Source organism: Rhamphochromis longiceps, linkage group LG7 (assembly GCF_057381845.1).
Source record: "Rhamphochromis longiceps isolate RC_006_pf linkage group LG7, R_longiceps_female_GT1.1, whole genome shotgun sequence".
In the NCBI taxonomy this organism is placed as follows: domain Eukaryota; kingdom Metazoa; phylum Chordata; class Actinopteri; order Cichliformes; family Cichlidae; genus Rhamphochromis; species Rhamphochromis longiceps.
In genome coordinates, this window is record NC_140563.1 from 10,105,336 (window position 1) to 10,123,546 (window position 18,211).

At 39.9% G+C, this 18,211-nt stretch overlaps 1 protein-coding gene across 4 annotated transcripts in view; it reads right to left on the reverse strand.

Annotated features, from left to right (window-relative positions):
• Window positions 1-8,229: 8,229 nt before the first annotated feature.
• Window positions 8,230-18,211, reverse strand: part of LOC146664785 (voltage-dependent calcium channel subunit alpha-2/delta-1) — a 78,438-nt gene continuing 68,456 nt past the window's right edge. For 2 of the 4 annotated variants that reach the window (XM_085412061.1, XM_085412063.1), the window contains exons 32-39: window positions 15,067-15,219; window positions 14,830-14,882; window positions 14,359-14,414; window positions 14,102-14,228; window positions 13,349-13,461; window positions 12,353-12,435; window positions 11,947-12,026; window positions 8,230-10,284 (exon numbers count right to left, since the gene is read on the reverse strand). In XM_085412061.1, coding sequence (XP_085268187.1) covers window positions 10,248-10,284; window positions 11,947-12,026; window positions 12,353-12,435; window positions 13,349-13,461; window positions 14,102-14,228; window positions 14,359-14,414; window positions 14,830-14,882; window positions 15,067-15,219 — 702 coding nt within the window. In that variant the 3' untranslated portion in view covers window positions 8,230-10,247. The remainder of the gene's footprint in view (window positions 10,285-11,946; window positions 12,027-12,352; window positions 12,436-13,348; window positions 13,462-14,101; window positions 14,229-14,358; window positions 14,415-14,829; window positions 14,883-15,066; window positions 15,220-18,211) is intronic. The other 2 variants (XM_085412062.1, XM_085412064.1) reach the window with 1 other exon arrangement.

An 18,211-nucleotide genomic window follows, 5' to 3' on the forward strand; every position in this document is an offset into this window, starting at 1 on the left:
GCACAAGACAGCAGGCATGACACTTAGCTGGCTTTTCTCTAAATACCTTCAATGCAGCAGTCACAGAGCAGTCCTTGGATAGGAGCCTGATGAGAAGTGCAGTAAAGAGACATCATGTAAGTTATCACAAGGCAGGGGCTTGCTGCATTATGGGAATTCCCGGTATTTTCTTTCAAATCATACCATGTGTGCAAAACAAAAACAGACCAATAGACGAATAAATGTCTAAGGGGAGACAGACTACATCGCTATCTTCTCTTTGGTGCAATGAGTAATACTCCTGTGGCTTCCTGAGAGGACTACAGTCATTTGCAATAATAAACAATCAGGCATGAGTCAGATACTTTCACTGGAGTAATGCTCAAGCTCCCTTTCTTTACTCTCTTTCTTTGTGTACCATATCTCATCTACATCCACATAATATAACTAAACCACACACTGTATGCTTGAGGGAGATTGATTCCAACTTTTTTTTCTCTCTCTCTTTTGTCTTTCCAGAACTCACATTCACACAGATTCAAAAACACGCATGTTCACACATAACGAGCAGCAGATGACTGGATAACCTTTACCAGTTTGAGTTTCCAACAGAAAGACTTCTTCACCACAATCTCATTACTGACTTCTCTTAGCAAGAATCCAGTGGGTGTTTTCACTGACTCCAAGAGCAACAGCTTCTGCTAGAAGATGGAAATTAGAGAGACCCAGTAGCCCACCACTTTCCTCATAAGAGTGCTGTCACCATGCAAGACTCCTGACATCTGTGGCAAGTTATTGGCAGAAACCTATCTTCATCCTGCTGGCAATAGAAGGGGGAAGTTCAATAAGAGATGGAGATGATATAGAGAGTAAAGAAGTTAATATGATACGAGTATAAATGAAGAGTTATGCGATAAAAACCAATTTCTTTATGAGGGAGGTACAATGCAGAGCAGGGTACTGACGGCTGGGCTGTCTTTGTGCATATTTGCGGAGTGTGTGGAGTATTAACAGACTTCCTGCAGATTTGTTTGGAAATTTTGTGTGCATTGTGTTGTGTACTATTATTTCCCCGCAAGTCCCATTACGTGGACATTTTCATCTGCAGCAAATTAGCTGACCTCTAATCATTCCAGCCTCTCTTCCAGATTACAGCCAGTCGGAATGAGAAATTAAAGGAGGGAATAGCGTACCAATGGGGTAATAGTTTGAGCAAGACAGAGAGCGACGTAAAGCAGAAAAGGACTCTGTATGAGGAAATGTGGGAGTGCAGAGGGGAGGTGGCTCAGGTATTTCAGTCTAATTAGAAAAGAGTCAAATTTAGGGGTTGTGTTAGCTCTGTTGGAGTTAGTGATGACAGTGCTGGGGCTAGACTCTGTAAACACAGATACTGTGTCAAGACATCCTCCTTTAAACAAACACACATTTCCTGTTGTCAGTGCATGCGATTATAGTCACTGCTCGTAATTGTGATCCACTGACAGTTACAGGCAGCACAAATAAACTGCACACACACTTCTTGTACAAACAAATAAAAACACAGCGTGTGAGATGAAATGTGTGTGATGCCAGCCCCGCTGTCTGCCTTCAAGTTAAATTTTCATTTGATTTTTATTTCTGACTCTCATTTCAAGGGAAATGCTGCAGAGTGGGCAGCTAACAGAAATGCAAACCTAGAGTTTTAACACATCAGTTCATTATCATGCACAATAGCAAACTGAGTCACCAACATATTCCTAAAAATAGCTTTAAAGAGGATCAGAAAACCATTACAGTTCTAAACCACTCAATACGCCATTGATTTTCCTCTCAGATAATTCATCAGTGAACAAGTGCTTTTGTCATTGCCATGGACATACTGAAACTTATTGATCACAGAAAGTAGAGACCAAAATTTTACATATGACTCATCTTAAACTGCTGAGTCATCACTGAGGTTCATATCTGTAGATGCACCATGGAAATTGCACTTTTTACTCTCTTTTATGGGGAAAAAGTGATGTTAAATTGACTCTTCAGTCGGTTTCTTGTTAGAAAGCTATTTTTCAAACTCAAAAATTTCTGCACTATAATTCCTGTACTGAGAAATATTACTTAAACAATTCAAGAGACCACACTCAGTTCAAGAGCAGAATTCTTGTAATGCCTTTTGTCTGTCACTTCTCCTGTGTTTATGGGTGGTGATGTGAACATTTGAGACTGAGCCTTGGAACAATTCATAAGCAAAATGGCCTTGTGAGTTTGTATATCCACAAAACCCCGAACTGTTTAAATGACACATCCTTTAGCATAGTACACAAGGAGCTTGTGACACAAACACATCAACATCCCACACTGAGTCTATTGTGCCAATCCTTTGACGGCGGATCACTCAAATGTGTGCAGCACAGAAACAAAGTGGGGGAACAAAAACACACAAATGGGTCATGTTTATGTGCTCAGCATTTATTGTAAAGGTCAAGCTATTTAATACAATTGTCATGTTCTTTCATACACATGGTTATTTTTTTTAAACAACCCTTTTGATCAGATGTATCCATTTCTTCCCAGTGGAGCCTCGCTAATTAGATTACTCCGGAAGTGAACAAAGATGAAAATGAAATTTGTCAGTAACCACAGAAAATGAATTTAATTCCCAAGATCCACTTTGATCGATGACGTGATTACAGTAAAAAGTAAAAACTAACTCCAGTTAAACAACAAGAGACTATCCAAAAAACACACAAACATCCACTCCGACCACTACAACAGAAAGTCAAAGTATCAAACTAATGACTTAGAATAGGGGGCATTTGGAAGCAGGTCCTAAAATAGTGCCTAAACCTGTGCTTCCTTCTTTCTTAAACATCTGCAAACAGTCACCTTGTCTTGTCTGCTCCTCACTGCTAATTTACCCCCACGTGATTCGTATAGAACTGGAGACACACAGAGGAGGAAAGATGATTGGTTAAATTAAAGAACAGACAGAAAAGCGTCTCCAGGTCAGCAGGTACACTTCATCCCACATGTGTCTGTGTCCGACCTGTACACGTAGTCACTATGTTGTGACTGTCAACATGGCGTAGAGTAGGGGAAATTGCAAGCGATCTGTAAGTCTCTTAGTACCTACCTGAGTGATTTGCACACAAACACACATGCTGTACACACAAGTAACTTGAGATGTAAACATAATTCAAAAAGTCGAATGTTCACGCCAGCTCTGTGAGGTCTCTTTGTACCACCTGCCAAAGTTCTACTGCTCCCCCGTTTCTAGCAGAGGGCCTGCTAAATTGTCAATGGGGCAACAATTACAACCAAGTGAACCAAGTGACATTTTCCCTTCCTGTCTGTCTAATATTTTTTTTCATATGTTTTTTAGTTTTCTGAGTGTTGTGCACACATTTTAGGCACGAGTTGAATGGAGGACACCTTTGCCATGATTGCAGTAGCAATATAGGCAAAAATATATGAATTAAATCAAGCTGTGTTGAAGCAGCATTGCATTACATACGTTTTAAAGATACATGTCAGGTAGTACAAGTGTCTATGAGAACTTATCACGGAACTGCTGCAGGCTGTAGTCTGTCTCAGGGTAATCTATCTTTTTGTGTAATGCCAAACTGTCTTTGTGATGCTGAGCTCAAAGCTCTTTGGGACCAGTCAGTCTATTCCAGGAAATCCCATTCTTCTTTTGGCTGAACACTGTCTGTAGCTGCATGCTTTAAGTTTAAAGCAGTGATGCAAATCTATCTTGTCATCTAAATCAAAAGATACTGTGTTTCTGCTTTTTTATTAAACGGTGAAATTGAAAATTCACAGATAACAGCAGTAATTATATTTTGACATTAAAAATATCATTTCAATTAAACAGATTATGTGTACTGGTGGATTAGTTATTATTAATCGCTGGCTCTCTTCCACAGCGTGTCTTTGTTTGTCTTTGTCTGCCTCCCTTCACCTCAACACAGCATGTGGCCTGAGCCTGGTTCTGCTGGAGGTTTCTTCCTGTTAAAAGGGAGTTTTTCCTCCCCACTGTCACCATGATGCTTGCTCATAGGTGTCATATTATTGTTGGGATTTTCTCTGGGTTTTTTGTATTATTATGGGGTCTTTACCTTACAATATTAAGAACCTTGAGGCAATGGTTATTGTGATTTGGTATATAAATAACATTGAGTTTAAATGAATTAATTTCGATATTACAGAAATATAAGAAATGATTTTGATAACCAATACTGTTATTTACATTAGCCCAGTGGAGTCAGACAACTACCACTCTCCTGGCAACCTCCAAACCCAGACTCATCCATCAGATTTCCAGATGGAGAAATGTGATTCATCATCACTCTAGAGAACATCTCTCGGCTGCTCTAGAGCTCAGCGGTGGCGTGCAATACGCCACTGCATTTGAAGCTTTGTATTGTGCTTAGTGATGTAAGGCTTGGATGCAGCTGCTTGGCCAAGGAAGTTCATTCCAAGAAGATCTCTACATACTGTTCTTGAGCTAAACTGAAGGCCACATGAAATCTGCAGTACACTATGCATCAGCTCATCCCGCTCTGCGATTTTACTTGGCATACCACTTTGTGGCAGAATTGCTGTCGTTCCCAGTCCTTCCAAACAGGAATAATTAGTAGGGAGGAAATTTCATAACTATCATGGCACGATGCTGGAATTCACTGAGCTCCTGAGAGTGACTCATTTTTTCACAAATATTTGTAGAAGCAGTCTGCGTGCCTAGGTGCTTGATTTTATAAACCTGGGGCCACTGAAGTGATTGGAATAACTGAATTCAATAATTTGAACGGCTGAGTGAATACTTTTGGCAGTTTAGTGTAGGCATGATACTTCATATCTTGAGCCTGAAGATGCACACGTACACCAACGAGTTCTACTCTCCTCCACCTTTGGCATATTACCTACATGATCTCTAGCCATATATATAAAATGTAATCAGGTGTAACAGTGGTGTCCAGCTTGGCCACTGTATTCAAGATAGTGGAGCAACATGGCACCTTCCACAAAGTGGCGCCCTATTTTTTAAATCAATTAATTCTAAGATTGTGAGAATCAGTTTGTTTGAAGATCTAATTACACACTAATCAATCTATATATATAAGTAAAATATTCTTTATTCAAATACTCAAATAGACTGAAAAAACGACTGTGTTATTTAATTAGTCCTGTATTGCTTGCAACCACCCCTTAAAGTGTGTTATTTTTTACCTTTATGTGGCAACCTGCCTCACATCACATTGCTTTACATCTAAGTACCCATATCTGCTGATCAGTAGAATAAAGGGAAACCAGTTGCAGAATCTGTTTTGAATGTGCAGAGTACAAGCAAAACAGGAATGAGCCTATAAAAACACTACTACACTGTGCTACTAGTGGCCACAAACTTAACAGGATACCTTTAAAAGTTGTACAGTTTCTATGTCATTCACAAAAGTGTAAGTTTTTATGTTGAGAGACTTATAAAAATATCTGATCCCATGGAAAGAACCTCGGTGAATGCACATGGCCCCAACAAACTTAACACCTCATGTTACCAGTTATACTATATGTTAGGCCCCACTCTAAACACAGAGAAAATCCACAAATCAAGACTCAGTAGGGGCTAGAGTGGAATGTGTTATGTTAAGACCATTCACCTGGTTAGATTTTACCCGGGCTATGGCTACCAATTACATTCAGGACACACACATGCAGATATGTACTGTACCTACAACATGATTACAAACTGAGAGAAAAAAAAACAAGGTAGGAAGAACAGACAAGTGTGTGGTCATGTTTATGGGTTTGGAAAAGACTGTGGCATTTCCTGAAAGTCCATGCCAAGTGTATGTTTGGTGTTCTGCCCGACCTTCAGGTTGTTTAACACATCTTTCTCACCGTGTTGCAAATATTGTTGAGGCTGTCTTTGATTGACTTTGCTGCCGGCCTGTGTGCAGGGGTTCACAAAAACAGGTGATTAAAAAAAGTAAACTGCAACAGGAAAATGTTTAAAGACTATTTGGGATCATTTCGTGTGATTAACAACTTATTTGACACGTTCTCTCTTTTCCTTTTCCAGTGTGCTAAATCCTTTTGGACTTCCATAAACATAAAGATTTATATACAAATACTGTTTGATCCTAGCTTGGAGGGGGGAAGAGTGTGTCTCTCACAGGAAAATACACCATAAATATACCCAAGCAATCAGGGAGCATTTACAGAAGATACTGGAAAAATTTTTCTTACTACACTTCAAAACCTTATTGACCCCGATGCCCCTGCCCGGCTGAAGCCTTGTAGTGACGGAAAAACTGTGACCTCTATGTCACGGCTTACAGGAAGTGTGCTTTTTTTAACAGTTAGAAAAAAAACAAACAGTGCCAATTAAAAATGTTGTAGCTAATGTAAACCACATTATATTAACCAGATTCAGGGAAGTTTATTCAGACGTGGGTTGACTGCCCCGGGAACCTCATGACCCAAAGGCTGTCGAGAGTGTTGGAGCTAAAATTAGAGTGCCATTAAGTTGCAACACCGTTCCAAAAAAAACAACCATTTGCCGGTAAAGGTCTACACAAATAGATGTTATATTACTTCACAAAAGAGTTAATGAACTTTGGAGGAGTGTACTTGATGACATGCTGATCCTTGCAGATCCAGTCACGGGTCACGATGTTGATGCAGCATTAGTCTAGTGTGCCACTTCCTGCAATTAGTGGAACAAACCTAAAAAGCCACTCTAAGATTTTAACTTAACCACAGATGAGTCATGGTCTTTCTTGGGGGATCTAATATTAATACTGTTCCTCAGAAATATTGAGTAATGAAAGAAAAATCAAAACAAAAAAGTTAAATTGGATTGAAGCCACCCGATGTAAATCCTTAGAAGCAATGGATTCAAGGTGTATTCCTTATATTATACCATGCTGTTGTTAATCTACATGTGTGTACCAGTTAGTAAGTTAAACCAGTAAAATGAGGGATCTTTTTGACTTTGAATACATTGTTACAGGTTTATTTTATTTTTGGTTAGAAGGAAGGTTTTTGATTTGTTAAGCATTAAACAGAGATGTCTAACTAGTTCCTGCTTTTCTTCTATGTCTGTAGGATTTTAAGCCAGGCATGTTAAAGGGTATGACCTTGTGCCTATTTACAAGGGTGTCCCGTTACAACCTCCCTACTAGATCATTGCTGAGTAGCACACATACAAAGACCTCCCAGGCAGACACATCTCTAAGAAAAACAAATATTTTTAATAGCTACTACTCCAAATTGTGGCCTTACACATTCTTATATTATGGTCAGATAAACAACACAAACCCCAACAGGTAAAGTGTAGATTATGCTCAAGTACTCACTGGTGTTAGCATCTGACATTTGCTTGCTGCTTTAGGCAGGGGATAGCAGAGCTGTCTGTGTCAATAATGCTGCAACAGGCATCACAAAAATCAAAAACACTGAGGCCTCTGACAGTACTCAGTGGGGCACTCTCTGCCATTCTGTTTGACATCTTACATACAGCTAAGATTTCCACCCGGAGGAGCCACTGCCTTCCTCACCCCAGAAATCATGTAAAAATGGATGTGTATGGTTTTATATGTGTAGTTGAGGTATGAAGGAAGTGGAACAAGAAAAAAATGTCTTAAATCATGTCTTTTAAGGTAGCACTTAGACTTCTTTGAGTGGTCATTTGAACTGCACAATTACTGTATTTAACATGCTGAAGTAAAGGAAGTGTTTTCATAACAAGATTTAGACTTTACTTTGGAATGAAAGATAAAATGAAATAAAGCTGCAAACATTTACACATTTTAGCACGCATCCGCCAGCATATTTAGGAAATAAATACCCAAGACCATGGAAATATGATTTAGGCTATTACCTTCTTGTACTGATGTAGACAGGCTATTGGCTATGACAACACCCAACCGCAAATCCCACATATCAGAGATCTGGGGTGTGGTCAGACACAAACTAGGCATGATGTTTTTTAGGTGTTAAGTTGTACTTTCTTTCAGTAATTCAGTAATTTGATAATTAGGCATTAATAAGAAAACTGTAGTGTAAAGAGCTACTTGACTAATCCCAAATCACCCACACCCTTCCTTCATATACCAACACGGACACAGTGAACCACAAATGCAGATGGTCTTTCTTTTTCAGCAGCTGTCTCTGTCAGCAGGAAGGATGACATGTTTGGTCTGCTCCCAGTGGAGCCAAAGCATCTGACCAGATGTGAGCAATAAGGAGAATCTCAGGTCATACTAATACAACGTTTTTTGTGAATTTATTATATATGCACAACTAACACCATATTATAAACATTTTTTTCATTTCTTCCATTTTCTCTTTTTTACAGTAAATAGTATTAGTGTACAAATGTATACAAAATTTATTCAGGCTAGTGAAGATCCACAAAAGAGTATTTCATGTACGGTATTAAAGCACAATCAGATATCGGAGGGACACATACATGCCTGCACACAGACAGGGGACCCTCAGGGTAAAACACAAGTCAACACATAACTTTGCTAGACAGCATAACCTGATCACACCAGTATATCACCATGAAGGCGAGGTGGAGAGAACATTACTTTTATTCTTAAAAAAAAAAAAAAGAAACAGGGAAAAGATGAACTTATGTATGATCTTTATGACTTACTAAAACCTAAGACAAAGTAAGGCAATGGAAAATTATCATTGGTAAAAGAGTGCTCTCAAAGTTCTCTCCAGCATGCCCTGATGCTGATCGTAGGCATAGACAGAGTTCAAACACAGAACAAGCTCATCCCATGACATTGCAGCATTTCGACACTGAGCCTTCAGCGTCTGCTTCACAGCACTTATAGAGCAACACAAAGAGGAAACAAGCATAAAGAGAACAGCAAGAAAACAAAGAAACAGTCATTTTGATATGCTGATCTCATTCACAAGTCATCTTGGCTCCTGAGTCTGGCGATCCAGAAAGGAAACAGAAACAGGATTAATAAAGAGAGGTGTTGGAACCCAAGCTCAAGCCTGGCTTAGCTTTGTTTTGGCAAAAGAGGGGAATGATATTCCTCTCTCATCATCAAAGTCAACAGTTGTTTCCATCACCTATCTGTAAGCCAAAAAAGCAGAAGAACTGCAGCAGATTTGGACTATTTCATAACAAATTACTGCAAGGGATACCCTCTCTGCTAAACTGCAGCAAGCGTTAGCATAGAAGCATACGTGGTAAGAATACAAATCTGATGTGTTGCTTCATTCAAATACCAGACAGTTTGATTTACTACATAGGCACTGGGAATTTGATGCATCAAACTGAAGACAACCAAAGCTGTCACTTGAAGTACAAATATATTTGAAAATTGCAATATCCTAATAGATTATCACATTGGATGCAACCTGACCTCACTTATCTCTTGGTGAAATATCTATAATATCTAGCTAATAATGTAGCTTGTTTACTGATGTACACCCACATCTGAGGAATATCTCGAATTAAGCTATTGTGCAGATTCTCTTTAGTAGGTTTGCGGTCATTGGTACTGTGTGGAGCTTTGGTGTCAAAAAGTCGGTGTTGTCTTTCGCTCTGTACTGAGCACATGCTGCTACAATACAACACCTAGCTAGACACAAAATGCTTACTGATTTTGAGTACAAAAATGAAATGTAGATAGGTTGGTAAAGTACATTTAAAAACAAATCAAAAGGGATACTCTTAATACTTGCTCTGGTTGCCAAAATAAACGATCCTTACAGCATACTTATTCATACACAATGAATATAATAAGCAACAAACAATACCGACAACCACACAAATCAATGCTGTCAGTGAACATACAGGCTTCGAATGAGATTTAGTTGGCATAGTGGGAAAACGTCTTTCAACCTCCTCAAAATAAATCAGACACACAAGAGAAAATGAGGCAGAATTAAAGGGTTTGGTTAGCTCTTACTCTTGCACCATAGGAGAATATTAAGGAGTATATCATGAAAATGAGTGCAGCTGAGCACAGTAAATGTGTCTCTCTTCTTGGAAAATAATGAGGAGGTAATGAATGAGCACCCTTTGGCATTGGCAAATGGAAATGCTGATATTGGTCTTGAGAAAATAAAAATGTCTTGTTGCAAATATTCTGCATACATCCTGTATGGTGCAACTCGAGTGTCTTCTGGCCTCCAGCGAAATGACTCGATGATCAGTGTATGAGTGTATGTAATCGCGTGTAGGGGTCATGAGTGTTGCAAAGATGTGCTGAGCCACAACAGCAGCAGCTGAAACCCGAACACTGGCCAAAGGCTCGGTCTTAGACAAGTCCCTCCTCCACAATCAGAATCGTCTTCCTGTTGGACAGATCAAGTGTAAGTAAATTAGAAGCAGTCTTCTCTGACATTCAAAAGCTCTATCTCAACTGCTACCACCACTATTGCTGCTACTAACAGTAATAAGCATTTTATGATTATACTATATCAAATTCAGTCATTCTATAGTCTACTGTCGGTGTTGTATCAAGTCTACTTTTCACACTGACAGGTTTTTAGAGAAGCATGTTTTCCCCCTTTCCCCTTGATACAACAACAACGTACATACCTGCCACATTATATCTGTTATAACTAGATGGAACCGGAGATAGTTAGCATAGCAGAAATACTCAAAACTGTGTGGCTTAATCCCAAGTTGACAAAAAACATCTACCCAGCACACTAAGCGCATACAGATTATTTATTTAGATATCATTAGTTTTACCCATACAGAACCTGAAGTGTAAAAACAACAGTTTATGGTGTTATCTCCTTGAGTGTTTCCTGGATAAGTGCAGCGAAAGGTTAGCTCTTGCTGTGGCTAAATAGCTATGCGGTCCAGTGTTATAATAATCAGCGAGAGCGGTATCAACATATACACTTATGTTTTATTTAACTGTCAGCAAAAAAGCAAGGAAACTGAAATATTAATTTAACAGCTCTGTTCAAATATTTAGAGGTGTTTTCAGACCTCAATCTTTGTGCAATGGCTTGCACCTGGTAGCTTCAGTGTGTAGCTGTTTTTTTAATTTAATGGGAGTATTCAGGATATCCGTGCATGCCAAAGGCCTAGGAGAAAGAGGTGGGGGTCTTCTATTTTCAAAGGGCAGGAAAGCCATGTGAAGCTTCCTTTGTTTACTCCAGTGACAAAATGGACTGGCTTGGACACAAACCGTCTTCCTATGAGGAGCTTAGCCAAAAGTAATGGGACAGATGGGAGAGGAAAAGGACACGGCCTACATTTACTCTGTTCATCTACTTCCTACGTTATTCCTCCCCTCCCTTTCTGCTTCCCAGCATGGCCTCTTCATAATATAAACACCAAAAGGCACATGAATTGGTGGCCTGTTGTGTGTATGTTCTACTCCTTTATAGCACAATGAAAGGCAGAGTTCACAAAGATATGCCAGATATTTTTTTTCCAAATATTTAGATGTCTTATAAATTGTTCACAGTTGGGTGGTGACTCAACGAGTTCACATATAATTTATCTGCTTTTCTCTTTTGTTTTATGGATTTAGCTGATATGATACATAAAGGTCCACTAGTAACTTTGTACAATACCTTAAACATTATTTTTTTAAACAAAATTGTGCAAAATTATGTACAATATAAGATAGATGCAACATTCTGTGAGTAAGGGAATTATTCAACAAAGAAAAGATCTCACCTATTTATTAAGCTGTGTTATACTTCTTACTTTTTTCTCATCAGCTATTTCCTTATTAAATTATTTTAGTGAGTATAATACCTCATGGAAATTAAAATCTTTACTGTTTATAAAACTTTTTAAATTGTAATAACCAACATATTACATATTACAACATAATGGAAAAATAAATCAGCTTTAAGGATTGAATGTCCATCATACTACCTGATTTACACTGCCCCTAAAAAGAACTTTGCAATCGCCAAGAAACATTGAATATCATAGAAGTTAATATGTTAGGAATGAGCCTTCTGAAGCAGTGAGACGGCACTGACCCTGAAGCCAGAACCAGAAACAACAGTAAAGGTGTAGGGCTCATTGCAGAACCTTTGCTGACTGGGCACAAAGGTTCATCCTGTCAGACAAGAGCAGCAGCCATTGGGAAGCAGAAACATAAAAGAAGAATAAAAAATGATGAGAGACAAGAAGACAGAAAGGAATATAAACAAATGAGTGAATTGTCAATGAATATTAAAAACTGATAAATAACATGGAAACTGGATAGATAAATAAAAGATGAAGGAAGCTCAAAGGGCAGGTAATTGACATTGCTTTAAATCTATGCAGAAAGCACATTGCTGATGAAAACCAGACAGAAACTGACAGAAGCCAACCGTTTAGTCTGGCTAATAGAGCTGTTTCCAGAAAATATTCTCTGGCACATATGTGACTGTGTCTTACATATTCATTGTTGTCAAAGCACACGTCCGGCCCTTTGCGATATCTGGCTTTATCAACCATGTCACATGGATCTGGACCTTCAGCTGAAAGGACACTCAGGAAAATTCAAATTGCTGTTGTGCACATTTTAACAATAAAAACTCAATAATGCATCTTTATGTACTCAGAAACACTTCATTTTTATAGCACCAAATGACACCACCAGTCATGTTGAGGTACTTTATATTGCAAACAGTGCATCATTATAGTTAGACAGACAACAATGATCCCTTATGACTAAGCACTGGAGCAACAGTGGAGAGAAAAAACACATTTTTAAGAGAAAGAACTGCTGAAGTATGGATGGCAACAATCTGCAAAGACCTAATTACGAATGACTAATTTTTACGAATTTTAATTTTTCACATCTAATAGAGATTAATAAACATCATTTAGTAATATGTGTTTTAAAAATAGCTTTTTATATGAAAACACTGGAGACTGTAAGAGAAATTTTGATTATTGATCTGACGAAAGGTAGCCTTGATCATTGATTAGAAGTATTGTTTATAAAATGTTTAATATTTTAATGTGCTCTGGCAGCAACATTTAGTGCTACTATTACCAAATGGACAACTCTGTAGTGGCCCCCTGGTGACCTCTGGTGATGACACCTTTACTGTCCAATCAACAGAAACCTACATTAAAGACACATCTGTCAAACATGTATCCAGAACACATACACACCCCTTCTCTTAATCTTAATTTAACCTGATGGCAACCTGTAGCCCAGATGAAGATAAACATAGAAATTTAATCTAGAAGTAATGTGAGACCACCTTTCATATGCTATGCATCTGGTTTACGGTTCACACATGAACACTGAGTGGGGACCCACTGCACACTTATTAGGTGTGTGTCCTCGTACTGACAGGTTAAAGTGCTACTATATATGTGGTTTATGGAGGATTGAAGAGACAAAAGAAAGTACAGTTTTTAAGCCGAGTGAAAGGATACAGGGCTGTTCAGCCTGTCGCAGTGGTCTGGGGTCACATGACAAACATGTTGCTTTGGCATCAGTGATTAAAAACACAAGGTTGGTGTTTGGCAGCTTCTCAGCACGGTACATCCTAGAAAAAGGAAAATAAAGCACGTATAACGTGGTACCAATGCAGCACACATGTACATGCAGGTATGTGTTCAGTTGTGCACAAACAGTGCACTTCATACCACCTCCGTCCTCACGGGATTGACTTTTTATGGTAGTCATTAAAGTATCTGTGTCTACAGTTGTTAACTTTGGGGAGTAAAGCATCAGACACGTGGGACTCATAACACCCAGTAATTACAGCCATATTTAACCCCTCAGACAGCCCAAAGTGATACAAACGTAGGTTACAGCAAAGCAAATGTGCAGCGGCCTGTAAATGTGTGTATTAGTGAGTTTGACATACTGCCAGAGTGTAAAGGAAGAAAAACAGATAAAAAAAAGGCTTTTTTTGCTTTCCTCTGCAATTCCGGGCTCTGACAGATCAAGGTAATCTGTGTGTGATCAGAACTCATCAGAAAGCAGCTGTCTGAAATCAGGCTGCAAAACAGAACGAAACCAGGAAACCAATTCTTTTCTGGATCAATCCCCACAGGCCATTAAACAGATGGACGCCCAGTAAGAACCTGAAAATCTTCAACAACAGCCATTTAAAGTCATCAGTGGAAAGAGCCACTAAGATGGAAGCATATGGGGAGTCTTGTGAACTAACATACACATACCTGGAACAGTTTCCACAATCCAGGACACCTGAGTAGGATTTTTCGTCGTTGTCAAAGAAATATTGAGTCTGCTCTGTGATACAGCTTTCTTTAAACATGGCATCTGATATGTCGTCATCTGTCGACTCTGCTAGAAATAAGAGGGACGGTTTAATAGAAAAGAGGATTAGTAAGAAATACATGGATTAAAACTGGAGTGACAGACCTCTGTCTCATCAAACTAAGACTGATGGTTATGCACAGCTTATGTTACTTGCCTGCCTGTAGAAGGCTGGGGAACATGAGACCCAAGAAGAGCTGCTGAAGTACTGACCTAGGAAAAAACAATAAAAAGTAAAAACAAAAACAAAATGAGTCACATGTAGGAGGCAACAAATCGCCTGAACAGCTTGTTTTTTAAAACTACGTTCAACCGATAGCTGTTTACTAAAAGCAACACATCTGTCTAAAGTTAGAGTAAATGGTGATGTAAATGTCATGGGAAGTATCAGGCATTCTATTTTAAAAGCTGGTTATATTGCAGTTGGACAGCTAAGCAGAAAATGATGCGGTATCATGTTGTGTAACTGCCCTTGTCTTACACTGACCCAGCCAACTTTATCCTTCAACAGCATGCAAGTCCACTCCCGTACAAACTCCCACCCTGAAATACAAGTGTGCTCCCACTCTAACATGCACACGCAAATCAATGAAACATAGAAGCACAAGCACACAACCTCTACACTCACCAGGCAGCAGTGGATGCCCACCAGCCAATACTGAGAAAGTCTGCAATGGTAGGCTGTAGAAAGACAGGAAAAGAAATGCTAGTGAAAAAACAAGCACAAAAAAGCCTCCGAAAAAACGAGTAAGGCTTCATAAATCAAATTAACTAATAAATTCTGTTTTTTTACGTTAATATATTACTATTGCACAAATAGAAACCAAATAACATATACAGTAATGGTTTCAGTGAGGTTTCTAACCACATAGACGGAGCGGGGTCCAGCTGCTGCCTTGCTGTCTTTCTCTGGATCACAGACAGACTGATAGTCATAAGTCTTGTTCAAGGAGTACAGGGAGGTGTTGACCAGGTTGGTCATCAGCACTGGATCCACCTCACCAAAAAACTGACCTATCTAGACAGGTTCACATATACACACACACAAAACATAACAGAGAGTAAGAGCAGTGTAAAAGTAAGTCTTGTTTTGTTTTTGTTTTGTTTTTTGTAAACAAAGCACGGAGTTGGGTCCTACTTACCTTAAAGTAGCATTGGTTGGAGTATAAGTAAATTAACAGAAAAGGCAGTGGCGCTATTAGGTAAGTGTTTTGCTTGCAGGGTTGAGGTACCCTTTTTATCCCCTTAGACGTATGGGTCATTAAAAAATCATTACATTGCTGTTCTAAGTGATCTATCTTTATCCAGTGAGGAAAACATTTCTATTCTAATATCACTGCATTCTTACAGAATGACAATGCCTTATTCATAGGGCACAAGGGTCAGCGAATGGTTTAAGATAAGATAAGATAAGATAACCTTTATTAGTCCCACACGTGGGAAATTTGTTTTGTCACAGCAGGAAGTGGACAGTGCAAAAGTTATGACGCAAAAATTAGAATACAATAAGAATAAATACAGTACACAGCTGTACAGAATAGAATAAAATAATATACTATATACAGTAGAATAAAATAGAATAAAAATATACAATAAGATAAAAATAGAATACGAATGCTATATACAACTGAGTAAAATAATGATGTAAATCATATGCTACAGTATGACCCTCACATAGCAGATATTAGCAGTTATTAAGTCAGCTGAAGACTTTTGAGAGGTTTTGCATCAAAATGTTAGTCCAACATAACTCTACCAGCTTAAATAAGTAATAATTAGAGTTAGGGTTGTAGAATATATTCCATCATATATATATATATATATATATATATATATATATATATATATATATATATTAGGGGTGCAACAATACACAAAATTCACGGTTCGGTTCGATACTTTGGTGTCACGGTTCGATATTTTTTCGATTAAAAAAAAAAAAACCCACGTTCATGCCTTTTTAATTTGTCATTTATTAAATTTTCACGGCACATTCCGCACCACATCTCTGTGCGTTCATCATTTGTTTGAAGCCAGCTCACCTCCTGCAACTACTTTTCCGAGAATACGTGCTTCTTTTGTGGTTCGGACTCCTTCTGACATTTCTTTGGAGGTGAAGGAACATCACAGTAATTGCTTAAAGGAGCTTGCTTCTTCGACATCTTTAAGAGTTTTAAACAAATTTCTGTCCTCCTCCTGAAAATCTTATGTATGCAAACACTCGTTGCAACTTCTTATCTTGTGCCCGTTTTTTATTTTGACAGCGAATGCGCACCTGCGGACCACTTATGTGCAGCCCTGGTTATTTCGCTTGTCATATTGCAGCCACAGAAATTCTTTTGTCCATGAAACCATAAAGCTGCACTTTCTTTTTGCCTTATAGCCTGATTTGTCATAACTTCTCCGTTTTGCGGTAAGCTTTTCTTTGGCTGTCACTTCTTCACCCTGACCTGTCTTATTTGGCTCAGCAGAACTAAAATATTGTGGTGAGCTCAGACAAGGAGGAGACGAAGGTATCGTTTGGTCTTGCTTCCCGTGAGCTAGCCAGGGAGCACAGCCGTTTATTGACATCTGCAGAAGAACACTGCCGCTAGCTAACTGCTCAGCGCGGCAACAGCACAGCAGCAGCAGCAACAACAACAACACACGGGGCGCCCTCTGACCCCGGAAGGACACACCGTCGCAGCGAGAGGGCGTCACCCGTCACTATGGCAACATAAACAAAACCTAACTGTACAAACAGAACCCCGAACAGCCCTGACCCGCTACATAGCCCCCACCTAAGGGGTCAGTCGTCCTCGACGACCCCATTACCCCACACAAAGTCCTGCAAATGTCCAGGTGCCTTCTTTTGGCGCACCGGCCGGTCACGACCGGCGGGGGAAAAGTCACTCAGGTCAGAACATGGGGTGCCACCATCATTCCACTTCTGACACCAATGTGGCGAGCTCAGACAAGGAGGAGACGGAGGTATCGTTTGGTCTTGCTTCCCGTGAGCTAGCCAGGGAGCACAGCCGTTTATTGACATCTGCAGAAGAACACTGCCGCTAGCTAACTGCTCAGCGCGGCAACAGCACAGCAACAACAACAACACACAGGGCGCCCTCTGACCCCGGAAGGACACACCGTCGAAGCGAGAGGGCGTCACCCGTCACTATGACAACATAAACAAAACATAACTGTACAAACAGAACCCCGAACAGCCCTGACCCGCTACATAGCCCCCACCTAAGGGGTCAGTCGTCCCCGACGACCCCATTACCCCACACAAAGTCCTGCAAATGTCTAGGTGCCTTCTTTTGGCGCACCGGCCGGTGTTGTGCCAAAGTAGTTACCCCCCTCAAAAATTGTTTCCCCATTCAAGGGAGCGCGCAAAGTAGGAGGAGCAACTTGCCCAGCTCCGTTCTGTACGCTAGTTGTCACTGATCTGCAGTCGACGCGATAAAGAGTAAAAGCTGGAAAACAGCAGACTCGATGAATTTAATATTAGTTTCGTGACATTGTAATGTGCCGTGGCACAACACCGGTCACGACCGGCGGGGGAAAAGTCACTCGGGTCAGAACATGGGGTGCCACCATCATCCCACTTCTGACACCAATGTGGCGAGCTCAGACAAGGAGGAGACGGAGGTGTCGTTTGGTCTTGCTTCCCGTGAGCTAGCCAGGGAGCACAGCCGTTTATTGACATCTGCAGAAGAACACTGCCGCTAGCTAACTGCTCAGTGCGGCAACAGCACAGCAACAACAACAACAACACACAGGGCGCCCTCTGACCCCGGAAGAACACACCGTCGCAGCGAGAGGGCGTCACCCGTCACTATGGCAACATAAACAAAACCTAACTGTACAAACAGAACCCCGAACAGCCCTGACCCGCTACAGTATGTATCCTGCTGCTTTTACACACGCACTCACATAATGCTCAGCGATTCTCTGCGCGATCAACCTCTCACATGTTTAAGCTTGCTGCGGGAGATTTCACTTGTCATGTTTGCATAGTAAGCTAACAT